We start from the raw sequence: 21,997 nt of genomic DNA, 5'->3' as shown, positions 1-21,997 counted from the left end.
CAGTTTGTGTCCGCAGAGACTTTTTTCTCCGGCGTCACGCACGTGTGCGTCTCTGGTCACAGTTTAAACTTGTCCAACATTTTTGATTTATGACCAAATTTCTGCAAAACTAATGACATTCCCAGCAGCTGATTATCATCCAAAACACTGGAAGAGGGCCAAGAAACGGCCCCAAAAACCAGCAAAAATTAGTAAAAAAGAAAGAAGAAGAAGAATACTTAAATAAGAAGTTAAGAAAGAATAAATGAATTCAATAAAGTGTTTACAAAAGTTTTCTTTTTCTGAAACATAATTTTAAATATTTTATCAAAAGAGCTATAAAAATAGTTTTACGAACATTTTTCCCTCCATGTTTTGATAATGTTGGAAATACTTGTCACCTTTTACTTTTCTTTGCAGTTTGTCGGGCATTTCTGGCCAAGTAGCTCATATTTTTGCCTGTGTGTTTTTTTTTCAAGATCAAATCAATTTCTTTGTAATTTTGTACATTTTTTTATAGATTAGTGTCTTTACATAAAAAAATAATTATTAAATAGTAAAATAATTTATTACTATTTCTCTGAGCCCTTTGGTCTCACTTCCTTTCAGAAGTTTTTTTTTACAAGTACTAAAGTAACTGTTGATTCAGTAAGTATTTGTGGTCCTCCACAGAGGAGAAATATGCAGTAGCATGAAATAGAAATGACACAAAGTCAAAATTATATAGTAAATGTACTGCGGGGCTTTTCTGATGTCTTTTTTTAAAGTAAGAATTAAATGACAGATTTTAGTGGAAACGTTTTTTAAATATACATTTGAAAAATTTGTCAAAAGACTGAAAACATGAATTAATATGTTGTCTTGCCAGAAAAAACATGCTGCTGTTGGAGATTAAAATATTACCTCCGGATAAAATACAAGTTATTATTATTGTAGGCTAATAATTGCCTCAATTAAAGAGTTTGAATTTCGGGTTCAGTGCGTCTCTTGCTGAGCCTCTCGGGTTCGTAAATGTTTGTAAATGTTTAACTCAGGTTGAACTTCACTCAGAGTGAAACTCACCTGTCAGAAAAAGAAAAACAACTCACCTGTTTCTCTGCAGTTCATCACATTTAACCACCAGATGGAGACAAACTGCTTTCATCACATTTACTTAATAAATGTAATATCATTCAAGGCACATTGTAACTATGAAGTTCCCTTTTTTTAACAGGAATATATATTTATTATATACAATATATAAAATGCATTTAAAAGTAATATTTTGATGAATTTGAATGAATTTGATGAATGAGCACTGTCCCTGCAGAGCTCATTCATCAGCAGCATGAACACATAATAAATACGCATTTGATTAATATACATATTATTTTCTCTGTTAACTGATTAATGGTTACAAAATGTAAAAATCCCGCTACAAATAAAATTCCTAAAACCCAGCTTGATGTCCTAATGTTTTTTAAACTCAGAAAAATAACATTTAAAACAGACAAAATAAATAAATCTCCACAACCCAGAAATTGAAACAATTATGGGAATAAACTTAAAAATTTTGCTTGAAAAATAACAAAAAATATTAAAACAGTTGCCAATTAAAGATTGAACATTTCCATCTGAAATGTCTACTTGGAGAAAATGTACTTAGTTACTTTCTGCCACCGGCTGTAATCCTAAATAACAAAACAGAAATAATTAAACCTGCTTAGTATTCAGTTTCACATCATGAAAACTGTTTTCTCATTTTCTGCATGTCATTTATTGTGTAGTGTAGTTTGGTGTGTAAATGACCTCAAAGACACAAAAAGACTGCAAAGAGACAAAAACTCACTACAAAAAAAGAGGCACAAAATGACCATAAAAGATTACTCCAGAATGACAAAAAAAAATCTTATCTTTAATATCTTAAAACCACCACAAAGAGATACAAAGTGACTTCTAAGCAACACGAGGGAGCGGGGAAAATAGAAGAGGGAATAACAAAGATATAAGAAAATAAATAGATACACAAACACATAGGGATGGGGAAACAGTCTTTGACACTACACCTGTAACGTCTGCACACCTTTGAACTCGTTCACCTGTTAACGTGACCTCAGGGGGCGGGGCCACAGCGCACACCTGACGGACAGACCCCGCCCTCCGCCCCCCTCCTCTCTCAGAGTGTTGTTTGGCACTCAGGTGGTGGCACCTCATCCTGTTTTTGTTGTCTTCTCACAAGAGGTAAAAAACACCGAGTTTTAAAGCGTCACATTTTGGGATAAACGCGATGGCTGACAGCTGAAACCTGCCGACTGAACACACCGAGTTTACAGGTGAGTTTCTGTTTGGTCCGCAGATGCTATCAGGCTAATCCGAACAGGTGGAGGCTGGTTTTAACCGCGAATAGAAACTTCATACAGCGATATAATGCAGCCGAAGTTAGCCGAATTTTTCTTTGTGTTAATGTGAATTTATTAAAAGTGACTTTGTGTCGACGGAGCTTTTATTGAGGATTAAGGAGTTTATTTATTTAGTTTCAATATGAGGTTTTGGCGCCACATCTGCGTCAGCATAGATTTGAGGTTTCTAGAACTTCCAGGAGTTAGTCTGTACCGCTTTGTGTTTACAGATATAAGAGACAAAACGTATGAAAGTAATAAAACATTTTGTAACATAACATTTTGGGGTTTAAACTGGACTTTTAAAGTTGTGCTCCTTCACATCAGCACCTCGTTATTTCAGCACGGAGGCTCTGATAAGTTTCTTATCAGGTATTATATTATGTCTCCGGTGCTCTACATACAGGAGGACCTTATCATTGGCCTACTTCATGATGCAAAACAAAGTGAGATTAATATAAACATTTATTTTAGTGGTATGATACCCAAACAAACAAAATTAATATGTTTTTTAGCAATTATTATGATTTATTAATTATTTAAATCATTTAATTAAGCAAAAATGCCAAGTATTCACTCACACCAGCTCGATTGTCACTATTTGTTGGTTTTCTTTGATTTATGTGACCATAAACTGAATATATTTGTGTTTGTTTGTGGATTTATGTTCTTCAGCATATACAACTGCCTATAAAATTAAAATTGCATTATATATTAAACTGGGCAGAGGGACGTATCAGGGTCTTGACCTGCATTTGCTGGAAACTTCATATCAACACAGATGAATTGTTGCAAAAAGCAAAATATATTGGATTGTGTTAGTGTATTTTCAGGAGTATTTCAATTTTTGAAAATAGAAAAAACACATTATAAACAAACAAACAATAATGTCGCGCCCCCCCTGCAGAGGACCCCCAAAGGGCCCTGGACCCCCTGTTGAAGACCCAGGATTTAAATAATTTTTAGCTGATGCTTTCTTGCTAGAAATCAGTGCTGAATTATGGCTGTGAAATATAAAAAAACACTTGAAGATGAATCGTAATAATGACTTTATTTGGATAGCACTTCTCTAAACAAGGTTACAAAAAGCTTCACAAAGTGCACAACAAACAAAACTAATAAATACAGCTGAGATAACTGAAAACAACGTTAAGAGCACAGAGAGGAAAAACACAGCAAAAGGAAATAAAAAAACAAAAACGACAAATCAGACAATAAAGGGAAAAGCTTTCCAATTAAAAAAACCCAAAATAAACCAAAAAACACTGTAAGCGAAGATTTAAAAACAGGTAAATCTGATTAAACCTGATCTTAGATGGCAAGAAATGACTTAAATTGTTTAAGTCATAAATCAAACAAAACAAAAAATATATATAAAAAACACAAAATGATTGCTTTTTCTCAGTTTTATATAATTTGAAATTTAATATTTTTGTGCTGTTGATCAAACAAAACTTGTGACTCTTATTTTTCACAGTTTTCTGACATTTTATAGTTTTTAATGAGATGATTAATCAAAACAAATCAACAGATGAATGAATGATAAACGCAGCTGTTCGCTGCAGCTCTGGGACGTTACACTTTATATTTCTGTCTCGTCAGCTCTTTGCTGCATGAAACAGGTTTGGGGGTTTCTGTGCACTGATTTTATTGTCATGGCAACCTTTTTCTCCTTTATGCTCATGTACACCTGTTTACACACTATTAATTTGGATCCACACCTGCAGAGGAGAGATTTTCAAACCACAAAGTACAGCCTGCAGGGTTTTATGCAACAAAACGCTGATGTTGTCCATCCGGTGTTTTGTGCTGCGTGTGGAGACGCTGTCTGTCTCCAAACCTGCAGGCTGCTTTCTGTCACACGCTGCATGATCTGAGACACAAAAAAAACCCCAAAAAAAAGTGTTAGATAGCATCTGAAACAAAGCTGGTTTACTGTGTTATTGTTATTAAAAGGGTTTTTCTAAAATCAGCATACTGTAAATCTGATTTGTTCACTTTCCGTATCAAACTTTAGTGACTTTTTTCAATCTGCAGCTGATTATCTGAAGCCAGTTTTTGTTGTTGTTGTCAAAAATACGCACCCGGAGCCGCCTTTTCGTGATGACGGCAGTTACGTTAATTATGAAATGACAGCTACATCACATCAGACAGATTAACAAACAATGCCACGAGAAAAACAACGCCGCTGAGTCACACTTTCGTTACTGAAAATAGACTCTGGAGGCGCAGAGCCAGAGAAATACTACAAACCTGAATTTCCACACACACGATAATAACACCTGCTGCTGCTGAGTGTGTGTGTGTGTGTGTGTGTGTGTGTGTGTGCATGCATGCATCGTCCTAATACAAAACAATTTCAAACAAAAGCGCTGACTGATGAAAGAATAATAGCTTATTATTGTCTTTGCTGCACACGAGTCCCTGATTTGTTTGCACCACGAGGCGATAAAAGTACCTTAAGTGTTCAGGATTTTACTTTTGATTTTTTGTCAGCTTTTATTTTTCTGTCTAAAACAACAAAAGTTAAGCATTTTGGATTTTTTTTAGCTGTTAAAGGGACAGTTCACCCCAAAATCAAAAATGTTAATACATTTTTCCTTTTGTCTGAAGCGCTGCTTATCAGTCTAGATTATTTTGGTGTGAGTTGCAGTGTTGAGTGTTGGAGATATCGGCTGCAGAGATGTCTGACTTCTCTCCAAAATAAGGGAACTTTATGGCACTCAGCTTATGGAGCTTAAAGCACCAAAACAAAAAAGAAAATTGTAAAGAAACTGTGACTGTAAGGAGGCAGTAACACAGCCTATTTATGCACCTCTGTGACCAAAAGTCCCCAAATAACAACATACATAAACACTGAGTGTATTCCCTCTGTGGCAAAAGGCTGCATATATGTATGTATATATGTACTGTATGTATATATGTATGTACTGTATGTATACATGCATATATCAGGACAGAGTATTTTGGTGGTCTGAGGCTAAAATCAGACTCCCTCCGTCCCCTCAGGTAACATGATGGAGGTGGCAGGTCCCTGGACAGAAGTTTTCGAGGGCTCGGAGAGGAAGGAGACGTCAGGAGGAGCAGTGGGGAGCTCCACGCTGACTCTGGCTCCTCTGGTGGCCGATGCTCCGTCCGTACGGCGCTCCCAGCCCATCCTCATCACCGTGAACAGGTACGACCGTCAGGAACGCACACGCACGCACACACACACACACACACACACGCACGCACGCACGCACACACACACACACACACACACACACACACACACACACACGCACACACACACACACACACACACACACACACACACACACACCATAATTACTCACTCTGCTGTTTAAATATGAAGCTGCACACGTTTATGAGTCAGGAGTCACAAGAAGGTGGATGTTGATTCAAGTCAGTGACTCAACCTCAGGACAAAAGTCGCCTGATGTGGAAAGAAGTTTCGACTTATAGATACCGTGAAGCGTAAAGACTCAAGTGATAAGAGTGTGACTGTAAAGTGAACTGGGAGTGTGCTCCGCTGTCAGAGTTTTGTTTTAGTTTCACTTCCTTTTGTCGTTACATATATGTGGTGCCTTTTTGTTTTTTCAGCCAGGAGACGCTTTAATATTACATACGCTCCGATCGCTCTGGGTGCAAAATGCGCTTTTCAAAATCAAGCCTTAAGAAAACTACTTTTATTGAGTTTTTTTTTTTTTAGTCAACATCAGTCCTAATCCTAAATATCAAATATTCATTAATTTTCAGAATTGTAACCCTTTAAATGGCTATTTTTTAAAAACCCACAAAAAACAAATTATTTTCAATATATTACATGCAAAATAGTTGTTTTTTTCAAATATCACAGCCTTGGCTATCTCAATGATTTACAGCAAGACTGATTGTGGCAAAGAATGGTATCGTATCGTATCGTATCGTATCGTATCGTATCATATTGTATCGTATCACATTGAATCGTATTGAATCATATTGTAACATACCATTGTAATTAATACCATGAAAATAAAATAAATAGAATAGAATAAAATCAACAGTGTGAGTTTCACTTGCAACACTCCGATGTCTCTACTTTGTCCCATCGGTTGCTACTGGAGACGTGAACTTGCCTAAACTGCATAAATCAGTATTTCTATGATGCAACTTTGAAGTTTAAAAAGAATGACTGAGATGTTAAAAAATGAAAATAAAATGTGAAGCATTGAAATATTGGTACAGAATTAAAATGTCAACCTTATAAATGAAACTTTTCAGTACAGCCCGAATTTATGGTAATATAGGATCATGTCCCGCAGGGTAACAGTGTGGCTCATTGATGTGTTTTTAATAGATCTTGGACAACAGTAGAGCTTCATCCAACAGAGGAAGAAGATATAGCAGGCTTTTACAATAAGAAAAATATAATTTATCAACAAATTTGTCCTTTGATGGCATGTTATTGGCTGATTCTGACCTTTTTTAATGTTCATTTCTGTATCTTTTTTCAGGGGAAAAGGCGTGGACTCGTTTTCTTCCTCCGTCCCGTCGATACCGAACCCTTTTCCAGAGCTGTGCAGTCCCTCCAAGTCTCCAGTGCTCACCGGTTCATTTCCACCACCGTCGACTAACAAACATGTAAGTTTGAAGCCTCGTCAGTCAGCAGCTGCTTTAAAAGTCTCTTAAATCTTAAACAGTTTGATAGATAATCAAACAGGCTCAGAGTTTAACCCTCTGACTACTGTGTGTGTTTTGTAGCTGTAAGATTTGCACTTAAGTTAAAATATTTAGTTTATTCTTTCAACCAAACTGACTGTCAAGTCTGAAGTCACCATTTTTCACTTCACCGTTTTAGTTGTATTATATATACAGACAGTTAACCAAACTGTGCACTGGTGTCAGTGTGATGTTAACGGTTTGATTTTCCCTCTTTAGCACTTGTGAAAAATTAAGCCCCATTTTAGATTTAGATAAAATTTGGATCCACATTAAACAACATAGATTTAACTTAACTTCACTTTTAATTTAACATAAACCCAGTTTGAAAATTGAATTTGTGTACTTTTTGAAAAGACTTAAGGAACCAGTGGGTTTTGGGTCTTGGTTTTTCATGGGATTTCCACATAAAGTAACACCAGCTTTTCCTGTATTTGTTTGAAAAAATGAAAAAAAAAAATAATAAAAATAAATAAAATAAAATTAGATAAAATAAAATAAAACAAAAATAAATAAAATAAAATTAGATAAAATCAAATTAAATTAAATTAAATAAATCAATAGAAAATACATGAATATTCCGTCGTGGTTTAAAGAGCCACTAAATACCTGCTCAGTGTTTTAGACCCACGAAACAAAACAAAATGAAACAATAAGTGTGAAAATTAAATACCAATATAAATAGACCTGCAATAAGTAAGTGAGGAAGGAAGAAAATATTTCACAGTGCCACTATCCACTGAAAAAAAGGTATTTGTGAACTTTTTGAAAAGATTTAAGGAACCTGTAGGTTTTAGGTTTAGAGCTGCAGACAGAAGACAGAAAATATTTTAAAAAACAGACAAACACACGTTAGTTTTTTCATGCGATTTCCTGCCAGTAAGAAAGACATAAAATAACGCCAGCTTTTCCTGTAAGACGTATTTGTTTGGACAAATTGCCCCTACTGTGATAATCCCTTCACACCTGTCTGATCTGCAGGTCTGACAGGTGGATCCTTTCAGTGTGTCTCAGCTTGTTTGCTAATCGTGCAGGTGAAGTTTGGTTGTGACTGTGACTGACAGCAGAGCCTTGTTGCCATGCCTGCACGTCCTTATTTTGACTCACAGACGCTGCCAGAATAAACATGTCTGTAATTACAGCAGCGTGTCGCCGCGCCGCATCGACAGCGATGAAGGCAAACAGGCGAGCACGCACGCACAGACGCTCGCCAGAATCACAGATTATTCTGAGGGAGCACAAAAGATCTGCAGGAGGGAAGACAAATGCTCAGATGTTTTGTTTTTTTTTTAGCTTTTTTGACGGAAAAGAAAACTTAAGATTGACAGTGTTTATGTAGTCAAAAGTATGTGGACGTTCTAACTATGGATGGAGCTTGCTTAAGTTTTTTGATATCAGTGCCTTTATTGATCCCTTATTGATAAAGAAAGTCGTCCTTCAGCTGTTTTATTATCTTATCGTTGAGTCCAAACACGGTGTGGAAACAGGAGAATAAATCCATGCATGTGTGTTAGGCGTGCAAAAGCTCCACCGTTAAATTGTTTTCTTTGTCAAAGAAAAACAGCCTGACGTCGCGGCGCTGATGTTGTGATATTTACCCTCACAAACAGATGTGCTGCTCGGTTGGTGAAGCAGTGACTGAATTTCAAGTAATAATAATAAGAATTATTGCTACTGCCCAGCGATCGGTCAGGGCCGGGCATTTTTAGCAGCAAGCAGCAGACAAATTTGATGCCAATCAACAACTCCCCATTGCAATGTGCATTCTGCATCAAATGAGGCTTGAACTCACAACCGCACACACCAAGGGCAGGTTACGGTTTACGGATATATACCAAGAGAGAAACCAGAGACGGCTTTACGCTGTTACTGAGCCGACCACCAGGGGGCAGGATATCAGCTGTCTGTGCATGGCAAAGCCTTGACTTCATGTAGCCATTTTTCCACAGGCTGTGATAGTTCATGCGAGAATTCAAAATGCTGTAAAAAATTCAGTTTTTCAGAGGAAATCCTGAAATGTTGCACACTGAATCTGCTATGGCAGCAAACTTTTGTTTATTGTTGTTGATAAAGCTTGATGATTGATTCAGCAAGAATTTGCAATTATATGTTTACAGTCAAACATTTTGATGCATTTAGGCTCAATTTTTAATAAGTCAAAAATCTGTGTGGATGGTTTGTGTAGGACAGTCTGAAGATGCCCTGCAGCAGGTTTGCTGTCAATCGAGCAAAAAATGTTGGAGGAGATATTTGGTTTAATAAGTTTTACAGTATTTTGTGAAAACTGAGACTCTAAATTAAAGCTATGTCCAGATCTTACATAATGCACCTTTGAGATATTTAGGCTACTCTTTTCTGAAGCACATAATTTAGGCTCTGTTTGTTCCTCTGTGTGTTTTCTTTTAATTAGTGAATCTCTGCAGGTGTTGCACGATGAAATATGTGTGTCTGTGTGTCAGCAGGTCTTGTGATCTGTAAAATCAGCTCGGTGTAGATCAGATTAAACGGAGCATTTCAGATTTCATGCACAACCTGAATATCTGATCTGAACCATTTCCCTCCACCTCCTCTGCTCTGTAATAAAAAACCTCTCAGAAGTCACAGTGGACTGAGCGGATATTGAACGGCGGAGTTTCCACTGCAGGAATGTTGCTCCCCGCCGGTTGATACTCAGACATTATTCCTCCCGACTGACGTCGGCACTCGCCCGACCAGTCCGGACTCGCTGATTGACATCCAGCCGCAGGTTTCTGGTCGGGCAGGTTTGTTTCCTTTTGGTTTGCTGGATCCAGACGTTGAGTCAGACGGCAGCACGCTCGGAGAAACATCCTGACCCCTGAGTAACCTGCACCCAGTTCACCTCCGAGATACAGCGCACGCATGACCGCCTCTCCAACCTGGTCTTCATCCAAAACACACACACAGGCTGCAGCAAAGACGGACTTTTAAACCTGTGTTTTAATTTCAGTCTGTCTAAATTTAGGAAGAATCAAAGGGCCTTTCCCTTTAAGTGTCGAAGCGTATTAAATGCAGAATGACTGTTTCTGCAGCTGACAGCTTCTTGGCTTCAGATTCTGGCTTCTTGTTTTGAGCGTACTGATGTTGATTCGCTGCCAAACCAGCTGTGAAAAGCATGTTGTGTACTCAGATACACTAAAATTAAACATGTTTTGTCAGTCTTATTTCTACTATTACTTAGCTGCAGTTATCTAAAACGCATACATAGTTGTTACTTTGCAGCTAATGATTTTGCATGTAAAACCTGTGCACAGTTTTTAAAATATAATCTATTTTTATCGATCAATTACACAATCTGTATTTGTATGCCACCTTTCATACGTTAGTGCAGTTCAAAGTGCTTCACAGGTCACTGAGAGAAACTGTTTTACAATTTAATTTTCAGACTGGTGCATGAGAGAAAAATAATGATAAAATAGATATTAAAGCAATAATAACAGTCATAAAAACAGAAAAAATAAAAATGATATTAAGGAATTTGATAATATAAAACAAACAAGATCAGAGATGATGACAATAGAATGATGAAATAAATTTAACAGCTATAATAATAATAATAGTTGTATAACATATGTTATAATAATAATGATAATATGTTATAATAATGACAATAATAATAATAGTCAGATAAAAACTGGACAAAAAATAAAATAAAATAGTTTAAAAAGATGGAACAAGAATAAAAAAGATGACACTGAAATGTGATTAAATACATTAAAAAACTGTAATATTAATTGTGGTAATAATTATATCTAAAAAACAATAAAATTGTTTAAAAAAAGTAGATGATTTAAAATCTGTAATAATAATTGTAATAATATAGTTCAACTGTAAATCAGTACAAACAAACAACAACAAACAGCAATTAGAGTGCACTTTGCTGCACTTCTTATTTAAAGTTGCAGCTGGTTTATGTGTGTAAAAGCAACATGAATCTAAACTCCGACACTCATAAAAAATATAATATAATATAATATTAGAGAATGTGAATACGTTAAAGGACTATTACACAAAAAATACAGACCACAAATTATAGAAAAAAGATTTGAATGCATTTTCGCTTCTTGTATCTAACCAAAGGATCCTTATTTCCTTATATCCTTATCCTTCCTTATGTCCTTATATCCTTATCCTTCCACCTCTGCATCAGCTGATAAAGGTGTACGGCGAGGACAGCCACAGCAGGTCGGTGTGGGTGACGCGAGCAGCCACAGCCCGAGAGGTGTGTCACATGTTGGTCCAGACGGCTCACTGCAGCGATCAGGAGAACTGGGCTCTGCTGGAGCTCCATCCCACCCTGGGCCTGGGTACTGCTCTGACACACACACACACACACACACACACACACACACACACACACACACACACACACACACACACCTGAACGACCAGGTAATGTTGTAAAATGGCTAACATGACGTTCTCCTGCGTCCTCAGAGAGGTGTCTGGAGGACCACGAGGTCGTGCTGGAGGTTCAGGCGACGTGGTCTCTCAAAGGCGACACGAGATTCGTTTTCTGCAAGAACTACGCCAAGTACGAGTTCTTCAGGAAACCGATGGTGAGCAGCCTGCAGGGTTTTAAAACTCATCAACGACAGTGCAAACATTAAATAACAAAAGGCTTTTATATAAAGATTAACCCTCTGAAACCTGGATAGACGTCAGTTTTCTCGTGCTGGATTCAGACGCCTTCACAAGTATTTAGACCTTTGAAATCTAAGCAAATTGGTTTGATTTATTCAGAAAACATGGGGGAAAAGGCAATGGACAACTCTGAAAAAATATGACCCACACATTGAGTAGAAAATAGTAAAAAAAAAAGTGACAAGGAAATCACCTAAAATGTAAAAAAAAAAAAAAAAAAAAAATAAATGTCCAGAAAATGTATAATTATACAGATTTTTTTGTTAAATTTTCAGCCATGTCTTTTTATGTTGCTTGTAACCTTCCCTTCGTGTTTTTTTTAAAAAAATCAAACCGTTTGGCTCAGGGTTCAAAGGGTTAAAGACAATAAAAGATTGTCAGGTTGCGTGCTGGTGCAGACGGGTTGACTTGGTGCTTCGGGCGTTTTCATGACACCAGATCTGGTCTGTCGCCTCGGCTGCTAAACAAAGCTGACGGATCACATTAAAAACTGGTTTTGGTGATGTGGTGTCTCTGAAAGGTTCGGCCACACTGCCTCCAAAAGGCACAAAAGACAGTTTGATCATAGATTTACTAAAGTTTACATGTAAAATTCGGCTTACACTTTCTCCTTGTGTGAGCTGTGCATTTGAAAGCCTCGTGCTGACAGGATACAAAAAAAGATGCAACTAATAATTACATTTTACATCGATTAATCACAAATAGTTTTGATAGATTTAAAAAAGGCCAGAGTTTGTCATTAAAAGGCTCATTTTATACGACAAATAGTCCAAAATCTGAAGAAAATAATACCGGCTGTGCATCAATGGGCATTTTAAGTCAATAATAATCTTTTCCCAACAATAAAAATAAAGAGTTATGTTTTTTTATTGGCCTCAACCTAATCACACATAACCACAGTCATTTGTAAATGTAATTTTCAATGTATCTGCCACCTAATTACTCATATTTAACATATCTGTGGTTTGCAGAAACATACCATGCCGGTATTTATCCGAGCGATGATTAATTATTAAAAACGATCAAAATTGTTGACAGTCAATTTTCTGAAATATAGAAAGCAACAAACCGTCTTGTTTCAGAAGCTGTAAAAGCAGAATATTTCTCTTTTTTGTTTGTTTTGTTCAAAAAATGATTGAAACGATTAGAAAAAAAATAGTTGCAGATTTAATTTTCCTTCAGCTCTTCAGTCATTTGGACGCTCAAACTGTTTTTCATATGCAAACAAAGACAGCAGCAGGATGTGAGTCTCCCTCCGAGAGCACCTGCTGGGTTTGTGCGCACTTTGCATGACTGATAATTTACTTTAGGCTTCGTTCAAACTTTTTGCTGCCTCTAAATCGACGTCAAACAGAGGAGCATGAGCCTGCCAGGTTTGTTTCAGATGAATATTTGAAATAACGTTCTGAGGCAGAATCGCCGTGATGAGGCGACGTCGGCGCAGACTGCAGCAGAAGAAGCTTTTTTGTTTTGTAAATGAGGATTTTAACGACGACCTTCTCCCTCCCGTCTGTCAGCTCTTCTTCCCGGAGTCCATGATCTCCGACAGCGCCGATGTCAGCAGGGGGATGACATCATCACAGCTCATTCAGGTAAAGCGCCTGAAATCAGGAGCCTCAATCAGACCGCGAGCCATCGGCATCAGTTTACTTGTGCTGCATTCAGACGCCGTTAACGAGCATTTAAACCCCTGAAACCTGAGAAAAATGTTTTTTTGTTGTTTTTTTTGAAACACGAGCAAAAAAAAAACATAATGAACATCTCAGCAAGAAATGTCCAAACTGAAAAAAGTAGGAAAGGAAGGAAAGGAAAAAGGAAAAAATGTCAAGAAAACTATATTGAATTGGCTTTCAATTATATACTTTAAATAATGTTACAGAATAAAATCTATATATTACATTTTTAGAATTTTTTCAGGGTCATTTTTTATGTTTTTTTAAAAAAAATTTCTAGGTATTTTTCTTTTAACTTTTTATTATTTTTTTGTGTTAATTTTTGGGACATTTCTTGTGAAGTGGCATGTTTTTGAAAGAAAAGATGCCACTTTACTCAGGTTTCAAAGGGTTAAGTGTTTCATTATATTTTGTCAGACAAAGATGAAGGTTGGAAAATGCCACTGGTTATTATTTGGAACATTGTTTTTTTAAAAAGGTTTGGTCTAACGGCCTCTGTCATGGGGATTTATTTTATCTTTTTTCTACTTGTTTCAGTCGTTCTGTGACTGTGTTTGTAAAAAAATTGTCTATTGTCAATATTATTGTCCTCTTTCACTGTAACTTTTGTATAAATGGCATTAAAGAAGTTGAGAATAATGAGCCTTTTGTGTTCTGCAGAACCTGCTGAAGTCCGGGACGTGTCCGGAGATTCAGGGTTTCCTGCAGGTCAAAGAGTCCAGCCGCAAATCCTGGAAGAAGGTCTACTTTTTCCTCCGCCGCTCCGGACTCTACTGCTCCACCAAAGGCTCCTCCAAGGTCAGCAGCTCAAACTTCTGCATTTAAAAAAGTGTGCTATTTAACCCTTTGGGCTCTGCTTTAATATCACACACTCGTACCGTTCTGCGCAATAAGCTTTAAAAAATATTACACATTCATATTATTTTTTGATATACTGCATGCAAAGAAGATTTTTTGTGTTTATCACAGTCTGGAATATGTCAATAATATAATATAATAAAATATAATTTATTTATTTATTTTTGTGTGCAGTGTCACTCATACCACTCTGCTCTATTTTAGACTTATTGTAGGAGCTGAGCTGGAAATTCACTGATTACACTCAAATATTTCAATATTTCCAAAATTTATTCCATGTGCATGAACACAGCCAAATTATCCAAAAAAAAGAAGAAGACTGAAAAGCGTGTAAAATGTGCCAAACAGTCCCTAAGGGTTTTGAAATGTGTGTTTGTTTCGGGTTCAGGAGCCTCGACACCTGCAGTATGTGGCTGATCTGGACGATCTGAACGTGTACACTGTGGTGAACAGCCGAAAACTGTACGGAGCGCCTGCAGACTTCACCTTCTGCATCAAGGTAACCGCTTCCTCCGAGCTTACACACACACACACACACACACACACACACACACACACACACACACACACACACACACACACACACACACACACACACACACACACAGACCCTCAGGTCAGACAGTTCTCTGACTGTTCGCGACATGATGTTCTTTCTGGTTTGAGAACATTTTTTCTGCCAAATCCCCGTGTGTGTCTGTGCGTGTGTGTGTGTGTGTGTGTTTGTGTGTGTGCGTGTCTGTGTGTGAGTGTGTGTGTGTGTGTGTGCGTGTGTGTGTACATTAAACATTCATGTCATTACTGAGTCAGGATTGTTCGACAGCAGCAGTTTGAGCTGTAACACGTCTGCTGACGGTGATCGAGGAACTGTTGAATAATATCGAGCTCTCCAGGAACTTTTTCGTGGTGGATTTCTGTCAGTTTTGATGCTGACGGAAAAAACTCACGCGTTGTTGGAAACCACCCAGCTGCAGTTTGCATGTTGTAGTTTTTCACATTAATATTTGAGCTTCGTGCCACTCTCTGATTTCTCCTCTACACTTCAGAGGGAATTATGGCACTTTTTTATTCCACTGCAATTATTATATAACTTCACAAATTTAGATTTTTGCATACAAACAATATGAAAATGTGCAAAAGTGCAAAATTAATCTGCAGTTATTTTGATCATCATTTTTCATGGCTTCAGCCTCTCAAATATGAAATATGAGATGTTGCTTTTCATTATAATTATAATCATATATATAAAAAGTCCCCTGAAATGCTTTATGTTCTCCTGTTTGAGTAACGTTTCATTAAAACGACAGCGAGCACCTATTTTAAGAAATCAGCTAGAATTTTATATATATATATAAATATATATATACATATATACATTTTTTTATTTTCTATATAAAAGACACATTGTCACATTGTTAGTTGTTGTCTTGTGATGGGATTTGTTGACAATAAAAAGAGTACAGAACAGCATCTAACTGAAATTTTTATACATATTAAAGATGAACTATGGTAACCTTGTTGCTTTGTGTGTGTGTGTGTGTGTGTGTGTGTGTGTGTGTGTGTACAGCCTTCGAAGAATCCCGTCCGTGTTCAGGACCTGAAGATCCTGTGTGCTGAGAGCGAACAGATACGAACGTGTTGGACGTCGTCTTTCAGACTGTTTAAGGTTTTCAGTCCTCTTCTTTATTTCTAAAATCACCATGAAACCATTCTGCTTATTTAAAAAAAAAAACAAAAAAGAAAAAGTGCAGACAAGAGGTGCGAAAATAAAATGATTATTGGAAATAATATTAAAAAAAAAAAAAACAGTTTTAGGATAGCGTATAGCCATTAGTGTAAAAAATGCAATTGTACTATATTCTAGCCCAAATATTCACTAATCAGTATTTAACAAATACAGCTGATTACAATGAAAACTGCATCTTAAATTTTAAAATATCTCATCTTTTTCATCTTATTTTGTGTGTTTTTCTGTTTGCTCAGTACGGGAAGCAGCTCCAGTGCAACTATCAACTTTCCAAATCGGCCCCTCGGAGCCTCGAAGGATCCAAACTCAGCGACGGAAAAGTGAGCTCATCATCAGACGTGAAGCGACGCAGAGCCGAAATCTCTCTGTGCCGTCACGTCACGTTTCTCATGTCTGTTTCTCTGTGCGAGCAGTCGGAGGCGGAGGCCAGCCTCGTGGCCATGGACTTCTCGGGGAAGGCCGGCGGACGGGTCATCCAGAACCCGACGGAGGCCCAGAGCGCCGAGAGGGAGGAGGGGCAAGCCTGGAGGGTGAGGACGGGGGATTCGATTTACGCGGGAAAACGGATGCGATGTGAAAGTGGAATTCATGACATCCTTTTGTTGATAAGTTTTTAACTTCTGTTTTCGTTTTATTTTACATGTTCAACATAAAGACATCAATCAATAAAAACAAAAAAACATCATTTTTGAGGAATTCGGTCGATTTTTGTGGGCTTCTGCACCGTAATTAAAGGCATCAGTCGGTCAGTTTGTGCAGAACTGACGTGACGTCAAAACATCATAACGACGCTGCGACCTTTTTACTAATTTCTATTAAAATGTTACTTTTATATTTGCTGTTTATTTTTTCAACTGTGAAATGCCGCTCTCAGCTCATATCTATGTCAAAATCCTTCCAGTAACCCAAATTCACAAGTTTCAAGGTCAAAAATGTTTGTTTATGTTAAAAAATTATATTTTTGAGATTATTATACCAGATAATTTCGTTTTGCCACTACAAACGATGGTCGAACCTTCACAAATAAGATCCATGTTGCAATAAACCAGATTTTTTCCTCCTCCACAGTGACCCTTCTCTCTGTTTTTGTTTTTCTTCTTCTTCTTCTTCTTCTGTGCTGCAGCGGAGAGAAGCCCTGAGGTGCAGTCTGCCCAGCCTGACCTCTGGAGCGAGGCCGTCCTGTGAGTCCACATGAGAGGAGACAGAGTCCTGATCCAGAGCCGCTGTCGTTCTCAAATAAACCAAACTGTGTTCCCGCTCACTGTCTCACCGTCTCTCTGTTTGTTTGTTTGTTTGTTTGTTTGTTTGTTTGTTTTATAGCCATACACAAGTCCCAGCCGTGGTTTCATGGCGGCGTGTCCAGAAAAGACGCTCAGAGACTGATAGAGAAGCAGGGCCTGGTGGACGGGTGAGTCCAGGATAATAAAGTGTCTTTTATTTTTATTTTTTTAAACAGTATTTGATCAAAATTTCAAGTGTACATCAAAACATGAACATCAATGTACAAATATGTATCCCCTCATACAGTCACATGTCCCCACAGACAAATAAAACAACGACAATAACAATAATAAAATAATAATAAAAATAATAAATAATAATAATAAAAAGTATTTTTTTGTCTTTATAAATCATGCACAATTTTTAAAGAACCAAAATTGCCCTTATTTTTTTTTTAAATCACCAAAAAAATTTAACACAAAAAAGCCATTTTTTTCCTTAAAAATCACCAAAACAACAATGTAATAATAATAATAATAATAATAATTCTGTAAAATACTTTTCAATATCTAATTATGATAATCACAAAAATAGTTTCGATGACATTTCCCAGGATTTTTAAAAAAAATTTCGAATCTGCTAATTTCTTGCAGTTTGCTGAACTATCTTGCTAAGTTGCTCATTTTTTGAATATTATCAAAATAAAGAAAAACAATTTCCTCCGATTCTGAAGGTTAAAATACTTATGATGACGTCTGAGTCCAGCTTTCAAAGAGGTAATATTTGCCTCAGAGTCATGAAAAAGGACATTTTTTGGCAAAAATGTGTGTGAACCCTGAATGTAGGTCAGAAAAGGATTTGTAAATCCTGCTTTCATGTATGTTTTCGTGCTTTGCTGCTTTATTGCCGCTGTAAGAAAACGTCGTCTGAACGTTTCTCTGCGTTTGTGTGCAGGATGTTTCTGATCCGTGAGAGCCAGCAGCACGCCCAGTGCTTCGTCCTCTCGCTGTGTTACAAGCTGCAGACCAAACATTACCTGGTGATCCCAGTGAGTTCCTTTTGTTCACTTAAACCTCCTCCACTCTCTCTTAACCCCTTAAAACCTGCACAAATTGGCTTGAATTCCTCCATAAACATGAGAAAATAGCAATGTGCAACTTCAGAAGAAATGACTAAAAAGGACTATAAAAAGATTTTTTTTAAAAAAGCAAGGAAATACCTAAATATTTGGAAAACAAAAATAAAAAAGTAGGAAAAAAATGAAACCAAAATAGTCCTATAAAATAAAAATAATTATTTAAAATATTTTGTAATGATAATTATAAATGTTGTTTTTGTGTTGGCATTTTTCCCTAGCTTTTTAAGAAAAACAAAAATTCGAAATGCACTAAATTTTTCTAAATGCAATTTGCAGCACAGTTCTTGCCAAATTGCTCTTTGTCTTTTTTCCCCATGATTTAAAAAAAACAATAAAACCACAATCTGCTAACATTTCGAAGTTTTAAATACTTATGGAGGCATCTGAACTATCGACCTGGCCGATTATTGGGGACAACATCTGGCATATTGCTGATTATTCCTGTCGCTATTTTATTTATTTATTTATTTATTTATTTGCTCAATGTTTTTTTAATTAACATTTAATCAAGCAAATACAGTGTACAACAAATATCATAGCAGAATAAAATCACAATATGTGCCTCCCCACTCACCCGCTGTTGTGCCCCAGCCCCACTGCACCATAAAAAACATATTTCACAAATGATTAGAAAATAAAAGTACATTACAAAGCTTCAGTGTCAGTATCAATGAAGTCCATTTTTCTTATATGGGTTAAAAAGGTTCCCATTCCACATAAAATCTGGTGAATTTTCTCCAAAGTCAGATGCTTTTTAAGGTCTTTGATCCGTATCTTAGTAGTAGGTGGAAATGTTTCCTTCCATATAAGGAGTATGAGACGTCGAGCAAAAAAAGTGTTTTATTTTAGTGATTGCCGATAAAATTAATTGATAAAAATTAAATTGACCTCTCTCAATAAAATATATAGGTCGGCCCCCAATCTGAACGCAACGCAAGTAAATTGAAGTTCAGAGGGTTAACTGTTGATTGTGTGTGTCTGCAGTGTGAGGAGGGCGGCAGGAAGTACTTCACCATGGACGACGGCCTGACGCTCTTCATCGACCTCCTGCAGCTCGTCGACTTCCACCAGATCAACAAGGGCATCCTCCCCGTCTGCCTCAAGCACCCCTGCGTCTGTGTGGCACTGTGAGTCCTGCCCCCCCTCCGCTGGGCTCCGAATCACACCTCCAGCTCTGAGTCATCAGGTATTGATATCTGTGCAGCACAAAGAGCAATTATCCGTGTGATTCAGTGTCAGAGCGCACGCAGAGAGATAACCTTATCAGAGCTGTAAGACGTGGACTCCGGAGGGGTGTTGGAGCATATTGTCCGGCCCTCCTCCCTGTAGTATTTTTAATTCTTCCACTGCAGACAGTAGTTGGTTTTTATTTTTAATTAACGGGCCGCCGTCCCTCCTGTGGCGCCGGCTTAATTATCCACATTGGACAGACTTCCAGTGCACTTTGATTCAGGCGTGATGAGAGGTGGAGGACGTTTGATTCACCAAATCTCATTTAGGAAATGAGCGATTTTAGGCAGCAGAGGGCGCTCCGAGTCAGAGCTCAGAGGAGGAATTCAAAGGGTTTCATTTTTCTGCTGTTTTATATAAAAAAATGAACACGTGTTTTGATGTTATAATCGTGAAAATGCCCCAGGATGCAATCATGTAGCATGTTAATTCTCACTCCTCTGACTGTGTGATGTTTTGTACGAGAATTTTCTTATTTGTGCCTTAAACACCTGGATTTACATCAGTTTTCCTTCTTTCACAAGCATTTAAACCTCTGAAACCTGAGAGAAAAGGTTTGCTTTCTTCCAAAAAAAAGAGAGAAAAGATAACAAGCAACTTGGCAAGAATTGGCCTGCAAATTACCAAAAATAATTACCTTCAAATTAGCGAGAAGGGATGACTAGATATATATAAAAAAAATAGGGAAAATGTTCAGAAAACTACATTCAGATTTCTTGTTGTTTTTTTCCCCCTTTTTGGTGGCCGTTTTGGGTTAATTTTCTTGTAATATTTTACTTCTTTCTCATTTTTTTTTTACTAATTTCAGCTAATTCAATCAGCTAATGCTTATTTTCAGATACAGTTTTGTAACTTTTTTACCATTTTCTGGCTTTTTTTGTTGTTGTTTATTTTCAGAGAATTTCCTCGTAAATTTTTACTAATTTTTTTCTCATGTTTTTTTTAAAATTATTTTCTGGTAATTTTCCTGTAACTTTTTATTAATTTCATGCTAATTTTGGGGTAATTTCTTGTTAAGTTGCTTGTTCTCCTTTGCCAGTGTTTTTGACAAAAACCAGGCCAGTTTGCTCGGGTTTCAAAGGGTGAAAAATAACCTTGTGTTTAAGAACTATAAGCGTAACTTTCTTTGCTCTGTTTGCACAGTGATGGTGAAGGGAGCTGCATTTCCTTGTGATGTGTAAACAAAAATATATCACATATAACAAAAGCACATTTTATGAAGGTGCATAAAAAGTTATCTTTTTTAACTTTAGGATGCAGTAAAAAGCAAATAATCAGACCTCAAGACTTTTTGTTCACGCTTATTTTCCCTCTTTTTTTTTTTACTGGACCAAAATATCCTTAATATTTTCTCCAGACGTTTCCTTGTGATTTCAGAGTAATTATAGGAAATTAGAGGTATTTGTCATCAGCTGAATGCTTTAAACAAACTAAGTCAATTATTAGTGAATATTAAACGTGGGTTAAATGGAGCAGATCTTAAAAGAATATTCTTAATTTTTCCTGTAAGTAAAACCAAATTACATATTTAAATCCAGGTAACTTCTTAAGAAATGACACATCTGTGAAACTGAGCATTTCTGACCCTTTTTTTGGTTATTGCTCGTTGTTTAACATGTTTTTTTTCAATATTTGCACTTACTGTTTGCTCTTTATCATGAAGATCCATTTCTTAAAATATCAGAATATATATCGTTATTTTTCATTCAGTCCAGAGTTTACTGTTTAAAAATAAGAAATAAAAAAAGGTTTGTTAGTTTTTTTTACACCTCGGATGTTTTGTGCCCTTTTATATGTTCAATAAATAATTTCACATAAAACATTTTTGTAAATTTCAGTTGTTTATGTAGTTATTGAAATGTTTTCTTCTGTTCGTCTCATTTTCGTGAACAAGACGTCTCAAGATGCCCCGAGGTACTTGAACATTTCCTTTTTTTATATCATCGTTGTTCTGAAATGGGCCATTCTGCAATAAGAGTATATTTAGATGTTAGAAACTGTACTGTAATGTACTTTTATTTAACCCCTTGAAACCTGAGCAAATTGGTTTGTCTTTTTTCAGCAACTTAACAGACATGGCCCAAAAAAAATTCTGCTTCTTTTTTTTAAGTAACAAGAAAAACCTGAAAATAAGCATAAAAAAGTAAAAAAAAAAAAAAAAGCAAAAAAATGAATAAATAAATAAAATATTTTTTATGAAAAAATATGTATACATTATTTTCTATAACATAATTTTAGGGCTGTAGTTACAATTATTATACATAAAGTTTTCTGGACATTTTTTATTCAGATTTTTTAAATTAAAGATCCAAATACTTCCACCACTGCTCTCAGATAAATGTAGCTTATATAAAAAATATTTGCAGAAATTTTATAGAATAAATATCATAAATAAAATAGAAGTACTCAG

General features: G+C 36.5%; 1 protein-coding gene across 1 annotated transcript; it reads left to right on the top strand.

Annotated features, from left to right (window-relative positions):
* Nucleotides 1-2,080: 2,080 nt before the first annotated feature.
* grb7 (growth factor receptor bound protein 7) lies at nucleotides 2,081-21,765 on the top strand. Its single transcript, XM_042507799.2, has 15 exons — nucleotides 2,081-2,291; nucleotides 5,367-5,532; nucleotides 6,854-6,980; nucleotides 11,227-11,383; nucleotides 11,514-11,635; nucleotides 13,238-13,312; nucleotides 14,054-14,191; nucleotides 14,640-14,750; nucleotides 15,819-15,917; nucleotides 16,235-16,318; nucleotides 16,412-16,528; nucleotides 17,122-17,179; nucleotides 17,319-17,406; nucleotides 18,174-18,267; nucleotides 19,342-21,765. The coding sequence occupies exons 2-15, from the start codon at nucleotides 5,372-5,374 to the stop codon at nucleotides 19,486-19,488; spliced, it is 1,578 nt and encodes a 525-aa protein (XP_042363733.2). The 5' UTR covers nucleotides 2,081-2,291; nucleotides 5,367-5,371; the 3' UTR covers nucleotides 19,489-21,765.
* Nucleotides 21,766-21,997: the final 232 nt, after the last annotated feature.

Source organism: Plectropomus leopardus, chromosome 19 (genome assembly GCF_026936395.1).
Source record: "Plectropomus leopardus strain MGB_pleo_1.0 chromosome 19, ASM2693639v1, whole genome shotgun sequence".
NCBI lineage: Eukaryota > Metazoa > Chordata > Actinopteri > Perciformes > Serranidae > Plectropomus > Plectropomus leopardus.
The sequence above is the reverse complement of the archived record's forward strand: the minus strand, read 5'-3'. Positions and strand labels throughout refer to the sequence as shown.